Here is a 7,545-nt window from a genome sequence, read left to right on the forward strand (position 1 = left end):
ACATTCTCCCAATCCTCTGCTGTATCATCCATGTGCTCTCTGGCAAACTTCAGACGGGCCTGGACATGCACTGGCTTCAGCAGCGGAACACGTCTGGCACTGCGGGATTTGATTCCCTGCCGTTGTAGTGTGTTACTGATGGTGACCTTTGTTACTTTGGTCCCAGCTCTCTGCAGGTCATTCACCAGGTCCCCCCGTGTGGTTCTGGGATCTTTGCTCACCGTTCTCATGATCATTTTGACCCCACGGGATGAGATCTTGCGTGGAGCCCCAGATCGAGGGAGATTATCAGTGGTCTTGTATGTCTTCCATTTTCTGATGATTGCTCCCACAGTTGATTTTTTCACACCAAGCTGCTTGCCTATTGTAGATTCACTCTTCCCAGTCTGGTGCAGGTCTACAATTCTTTTCCTGGTGTCCTTCGAAAGCTCTTTGGTCTTGGCCATGGCGGAGTTTGGAGTCTGACTGGTTGAGGCTGTGGACAGGTGTCTTTTATACAGATGATGAGGTCAAACAGGTGCCATTCATACAGGTAACGAGTGGGGGACAGAAAAGCTTCTTACAGAAGACGTTACAGGTCTGTGAGCGCCAGGGATTTTCCTTGTTTGAGGTGACCAAATACTTATTTTCCACCCTGATTTACGAATAAATTCTTTACAAATCCTACCATGTGAATTCATGGATTTTTTTTTCACATTCTGTCTCTCACAGTTGAAGTGTACCTCTGGTGCAAATTACTGACCTCTGTCATCATTTTAAGTGGGGGAACTTGCACAATCGGTGGCTGACTAAATACTTTTTTGCCCCACTGTATGTACTATAGAAAAAAGGATAGAGAAACTGAAGTGCTATAAAGCTATAACACAGGACCATTTGATACCCTTTTCAGATATTTTATGTATCATTGTCTGGGGGTGAGAATAACTTTTGCAGTTCAACAAAGTTTTTTTGAGTTCAAAAGCTTAGAGAAACTGAAAGACTTTAATTATCCAGGAGAGAGTTAGCAGGCAAGAAAGTCTATTTTTTTTACTCAACATAAAAGTTGTGGTGTTGTAACCTTGAAATCTTAAATAGCTGTTAAAGTTTTTCCTTTTTTGCTAAAAGAAAGAATGATTGCAGAGGACAGACTTCACACACACGCACAAGATTTCTAATAGTTCTTAAAATGTAACAGTCACTTATCAAAAGTTGAGAAGCCAGATTATTTGTCAGACACCATCTCTGTATGTGATGTTTTTTTTAATCTTTTTATGTATGTATGTATTTTTTTAATTTGTTTATTTCCTTTTTATTTTTTATAGCAAAACGTTGAGTTGCTTCTTTCAACTGCTGACATTTCCTAGCATAATCCTTGTCAAAGCTCACATATTCAATATGATCCTAGCAGAAAAATGCCGAATAAATTTATAGTTTCTCATAATACTGTACAATTTGCAATAATGAATCTCAGTAGCTGCTTAAGCATTAGATTGAATAACTGAATAATATGGAGTAGGTGTGATGTGGAGCCACACAAGGTCCTGGTTGAATAAATGGTGAAACAATGAATTTTGTCCAACAAATTTTACTTCACAATCATGCCTAGAAAAGTATTCACAATTAACAATTTTGGTGTGTTTTGCAACTGGTTATTGTGCATAACAATCACAAACTGTAAAACATGTATTAGTTATGCTAATTCTGGTAGTGTAATAGTTGTTGTTATCCTAACTTTATGACCTAACTCTGTGAAATGACGAATTATATCGGAAGATGAAATTAAAATGTCTATCATTTCATATTATACGCTATCATTTGTTTCGTGGTGTCACGAAATACACTGTTTGCAGCAATATTTTTCATCGGTTGGATGGTCACCATGTAGATGCAGGCACAGAGAAGATGAGGCAGAACCAGGTAGCTCCAATAAGGCTCCAAGGCTCTCTGTTCCATGGACATGATTTGGTTATTAAAAGTCTGAGTTTGCAAATTGTGCCGCAAACCGGTCCCCACGACAGACTCAAACATGACAAACCTCTTCTACCACCTTTGCAAGAGTCACGTGAAAGAGTATAGAGAGAGTTTACAGATGAGAAGCAAAAAGGAGCCACCAGGTGCTCAAAATAAACCTTAGAGTCAATCATTAGAACAGCTTTTACCCTGCAGCATGCTATGTAATAAATACTCACGAAGAAAATTGCGGCTATTACAACTTATATCTAAAAAATATATGGTTTCATGCATTGGTCAAAACACACGACTCCAGGTACACAACACCCAGCTGAAAACATGTCACACAAGTTGAGTTTCCCAAGATTCACAGAAGCAGCCACAGTGCAGAGGGGCAATCCGCCCTCCATGAGATGTTTCCCTTTGCTTTGAGGCAAGCAGACCGCCCCCAGTCCTGCAGCAGCAGGGAGGCCCAGAATTCCAGACTGCGACCAGACGGCCAACTCCTCCTCCTGGCCCCCCGTCCCAGATGTCGAACAGAGAACGGGGATGTGGACCCCATACCTCACTCCGCCCGCTCATATGTGGTGTTTCTGTGTGCTGCTCTAAAGTGCATTTAAAACATGGGAGGGACATGGTACTCTCTGCCAGAAAGCAGCTGGTGTCAGCACGGCCCCTCCTGAGAAGAGTGTAAGTAATGTGGATGTCTAGGTTGTGGAATAAAATTGAGGCACTGGTAGCCAGACGGGGACTGAGGGAATGCCTCCCTTGCACCTCAGTGACACACCTGTACCTCAAGCAAAAGTACTCCCTCCCTGGAGCCAGCTCCCCTGCCGACCCCTGCTGGCATCCCGTTCCCTGGAATCCATCAAGGGCAGGGCCCGTCCAGACCAGGGCCCACAGCAGCAGCACCACCAAGCCCCACAGAGGCTGGGGCGGCCCACCTGACCCCACCGCAGATGAAAACTACACCCATGGATAACATCAAGAGTGAACACGACATTGATTCAGTCATCCACTCCACCAGGATATACAGCAATGACATCGGAATGTCATTCGGACTGGAGAAGTATAGTCGGATGATAACAAAGAGAGGGAAGGTAGTCAGAACTGAGGGGATCGAACTACCAGAAGCCAAAATTGCAGACATAGAGGCTAGCTACATGTACCTGGGGATCCCACAGGCAAATGGAAACCATGAAGAGGCCGCTAGGAAAGCTCCAACCAGTCAGCTGAATGGTAAGATCAAGATCCGGGCTACCAACACCTACGCCCTGCCCATGATCAGGTAACCTGCTGGGATAATAAGCTGGCCAAAGGAGGAGATAGAAGCACTGAGAAGCACCAAGTCTACCACCCTGACCCTTTCAGAGAAGAGCTCGAGAAGATGTGGAGGGTGAAGGTAACAGTGGTCCCAGTGGTAATCGGAGCATTAGGTGACTCCTAAGCTAGGCGAGTGCCTCCAGCAGATTCCAGGAACAACATCCGAGTTTTCTGTCCTGAAGAGCACAGTCCTAGAAACAAGCTAAGATACTGCACAGGACTCTCAAGCACCCAGGCCTCTGGTAGGTGACCTGAGCTTGAAGGATAAACTGTCTGCAGGAGCGAGAAGGGAATCCTTTTTTTAATATAACATATATACACATATTCCTCACAGGTAGAAGGTCCTGAGTTTGACATCTATGAGTACATCAGGAAGATTGCCACAACCCAAGAAACCCAAGAAAATCAGGGATCAGGATCAAGAATAGGAACTGCTGACAGACAGAAGAAGTGTCTGAAGAAATCCTACCAGTGGCTGGACAAAGATGGACTCAAAGACAGCATGGAGGCCATAATCATGGCAACGCAGGGACAAGTGCTAAACACAAGATCGATAGAGGCTGAGGTATATCATACTAGGCATGACCCCTGGTGCAGGCTGTGAAAAGATGCCCCTGAAACAATCCAGCACAGCAGGGTGTAAAACGCTAGCAGGCAGGGTAAACATGGAAGACCAGAACCAAATGGCTGGCATAGTATAGGGCTTTGGAGTTGACGTCACGCCGCAGTGCATTGTGGGATCGCGGCACCATGGCAGTAGGCCAGAAAGCAAAACAGGCACACAGTGTTGGAGTGTTGGAATCGGGTCTGCCAGAACCTTGCTCAAAATCAGCGCAAAAGACAAAGGGCTGTATTGCGACCGATTGCGCCCAGACGCCAAGAGATGGTACTTTGGAAAAATTGCGTGCATCGGTAATGTGGACCCGTATGAAATAAGGAAGTGGAGTGGAAACCCAGACGACCACTGTGACCTCATTGTGTGGACACAGAGAGACCTTGCTGTGATACGCATCTTCCCTGATGCAAGCAAGCACACGACTTCTTTCTTAAAGTGTGCCTTCCTGAACTTGTTGGGAAATACTTCTCCAAACAACGTGCTGCTCTAAATAGCCAGTAATGTTTCATTTTGTGGTTCAAGACTGATGCCAGCTGTGTGTTGCCATGTAAATAGTTTGCATTTCATTTTTATGTACTTGCTAAGTACATGTGAACAGATCAAGAATAAAAAACAAACAAATATACTATTCTTTTCTGTTTTATTGAAACTACTTCACACAAAGTACAATTATTTACAATGAACTACACATGCAACACAACTGCTTTATGAATATTCAATAAGAGCAAGTTTCATTTGGCCCCGGTTTGACAACCACACTGGGGCACATATTCACCAAAACACAGCAAACCTTAACACAAACTCTGCACACATCATTCCTACAGTATCTCTGATGTCAAAGCCTCTGTCAGCCAATACTACGTCCCCTGGTAACAGCTTTTGAAGAATGCCACATTTCTCTCTGATGTGTTTATCTGATGCACGCCACCCCCATCCCCTGGAAATGAAAGAAATAGCTCCATGGGGTGTAATCCCGATGAGGTATTTTATGGTGTGTTTACCCTTATAATGAGAGTATGTTTGTGCACGTGCCTTTAAATTAGATGGTCTTTCTGTTCGAATCTCAAAACAGTCAACAATGATGGCTACTCGTTTTCCAAAAGTTTCAGTAAACTGTGGAGGCATTGTGGCCTGCAGACAGTGCCTCTCAGGCCAGTGTACCAGTGCTCCTAAGCGGGCATACAAAACATCAATGGTATCAGCGAAGGTAGAAGACAGTGTTTTGTGGGACACATCAAATAGATGACAAAGATGCTGGACTGGAAGATCAAGTCTGAGACGCATTAGTGTGAGTAAGAGCATTTGGAAACCCGTCAGTTTCTTCGATACTGGCAGGAAATCTTTGACAGTGTTGAAGAGGGACATTAAGACTGCATAACAATGTAGTCCAGTGTAATATCTTACTTTTTCGATATCATCCTTTAAGAAATGTTCATTCAGCTCTGTCTTTTGCAACTGTGATCGAAGCAGTCTGTTCTCCTCCAACAGCCGGTTTATTTCTGCTCTGCCCTGTTCATTGCATTCACAATCCTTCGTCTGCCCTTTAGCTTCCGTGACGCTGTCTGTCCGATCACCACTGTCCACATTTGCAGCTGGTACCTCAACCTCCACTTGTCCAACACAACTGCTGTCCACTGCCTCCATGATATTGTGATTTTGTTGTTGGTCTTCTGTCAGATCTTCATCGATCACTTCTGCACGGGGCACACCTTCAGACTCTGCAGCTGCATAACGAAAGCCTGTTAGATAAAATTAGTGCATACACATAAAGTAAATGTACACCAATATTCCAATGACAGGTGTGTGATTCATCTGGAAGTTATGTGCGGATTAGTGTACATTGATAGCAATTTAGTATGTTTTTAGAGGGGGGGTGTTTACCTCCGATGGGTGGTCTTTTTCGCTTCTGTTGCATAGGCCTTGCGTGCCGGTCCGAGTCTGATACAGGTATGTCGTCGTGCCCCATGTGCAGTGTTGGTGCCCAGTCTGGATTTGTTACATCCATTTCATATGCTGGTTTGCCTGCAATAATGCCAAATCATAAGCTACTCAGTCGACATGACATGGTTCTGCAGCATCACACATTAGCATGTTTTATCTCATTATCTATAACCTCAGCGAATTGAAAATAACACTAAAAGCCTTTTAAGAGTGATTAATTTAGAACTCACCGGAAAGAAAATGCCGCGAGCAAACCAACAAAAAGCTGGGGATTGCAGAGAACTCGATATCCGCTCGTCTCACCGCTGCAATCCAAGCCGGACGTCTTTTTTTAGTAATATCGGATACATGGGATCCCTCACGTTGCTTCCAGGATGGAACATGATGAAAAGAGAGCCCATTATCCAGCTTCTTGCCTTCATGATCGTGTGATCTAACGTTGCAACCGACAACACAACACGTACGAACCATAGCGGAAGCTGTATCCTTTGTCTGGCCTACTGTCATGGCAGAAGGGGGCGTGGCCCACCTCCCGTGGCATCACGCTCCAAAGCCCTATACAGGAACATCTGTGTTATAGACTTTATTAGAAAGGAAAATTTTAAGCCTATTCTTAAAAGTAGAGAGAGGCCTGAAAGCTGAGTGAGAAGAACTCTAATGGGGTAATATGGAAAATTTAAGGTCAAGACATTCCTGCAGTTTAACTAATTGGTGTGTGTTATCTGGCTTCATGGACTAGCTTCTGACTGAAGATAAGGCAAGACACATTGCTAACTGGTGTAGCTTCTACATGGAGCTATTTGCTACTATTACTAAATGCTCACTATTGGTTTCATTATTTTCTCAGTTAAACTTTTACTTAATGTTCAAATTTAACTTATAGTGTTATTTGGAAATTTGTATTTCACACTGGTGTAGTTACATGCAGTAGTAACATTTTGGCTGTCACCTAGCAAAGTAAAACATGACAAATATAAGGCCGTGACTCCTCAGTTTGACCCGTAGAAACAGCAAACATTAAGCTTGGCAAATCATCTCCATGGAAACATTCCTCTTCATTGGTACAGCAACAGATGAAGCTTTTATATTTGATATGTAGCTCACAAGAGGGGAGGTGGCACATTATAAAAAGAAAATAATGACATAGAAAGGCTTTTTTGATCAAGGAAATTGAAATTAATGAGGCTACAAATTATTTTACTATATATAATCCCCTCCCCACACACACACACCAGAAGATAATGAGACCTTTTGCTAAAAATGCTTCTGTAAATTCATGACACAGCCATGATATTAAATGAGTGGGTAAAAATTTTGCTAACAGATGTACCCTCTTGCACAGCACCATGGTGACATTTGTATTTTGTGCTTTCACATAATTACATGTGAACAAACAATTGTCTCCTGTAGACCACTGTGGGAAATTCATGGGACGCCTGTACTGGGAATTTTATTATGGTATGTCAAACAACTAAACACATATTGGAAAATACTGGCAGCAAACAAACTATGGTGTTGACCTGAAGAAAAATGTGTCTTTTCTTGCTACTTTCTTATTATTACTTTCTTATTTAGCTACTATTCTTATTATAGCTAAATTATACACATTAGAAAGCTATTGTGCATTTACAGTTTAATTGGTGTATGTGTAATAATACTGTAAATATCAGAAATGTGTAAAATTCAAATGGCAATTTGTAATTACAAATTATCTCTCTTCATCAAATGCCATCGAT

The 7,545-nt window shown here is 42.8% G+C and overlaps 1 protein-coding gene across 1 annotated transcript; it reads right to left on the reverse strand.

Annotated features, from left to right (window-relative positions):
- Positions 1-4,639: 4,639 nt before the first annotated feature.
- On the reverse strand, positions 4,640-6,316 carry LOC148100259 (uncharacterized). The gene is made up of 3 exons (XM_087849632.1): positions 6,040-6,316; positions 5,750-5,890; positions 4,640-5,607 (listed from the first exon to the last, which is right to left on the reverse strand). Exons 1-3 carry the CDS (start codon positions 6,314-6,316, stop codon positions 4,640-4,642), a joined length of 1,386 nt encoding a protein of 461 aa, XP_087705758.1.
- Between the last annotated feature and the right edge of the window lie 1,229 nt (positions 6,317-7,545).

This window comes from Neolamprologus brichardi, chromosome 12, assembly GCF_056152115.1.
Source record: "Neolamprologus brichardi isolate AB-2024 chromosome 12, ASM5615211v1, whole genome shotgun sequence".
NCBI lineage: Eukaryota > Metazoa > Chordata > Actinopteri > Cichliformes > Cichlidae > Neolamprologus > Neolamprologus brichardi.

What these genes read in the sequence shown, in the direction of transcription:
- LOC148100259 (XM_087849632.1), bottom strand. Translation starts at nt 6,316, where the DNA reads ATGACAGTAGGCCAGACAAAGGATACAGCTTCCGCTATGGTTCGTACG. An exon ending in CTCGCGGCATTTTCTTTCCG is followed by an intron (nt 5,891 to 6,039) that starts GTGAGTTCTAAA and finishes GCATTATTGCAG; the next exon opens with GCAAACCAGCATATGAAATG. An exon ending in AAAAAGACCACCCATCGGAG is followed by an intron (nt 5,608 to 5,749) that starts GTAAACACCCCC and finishes TTTATCTAACAG; the next exon opens with GCTTTCGTTATGCAGCTGCA.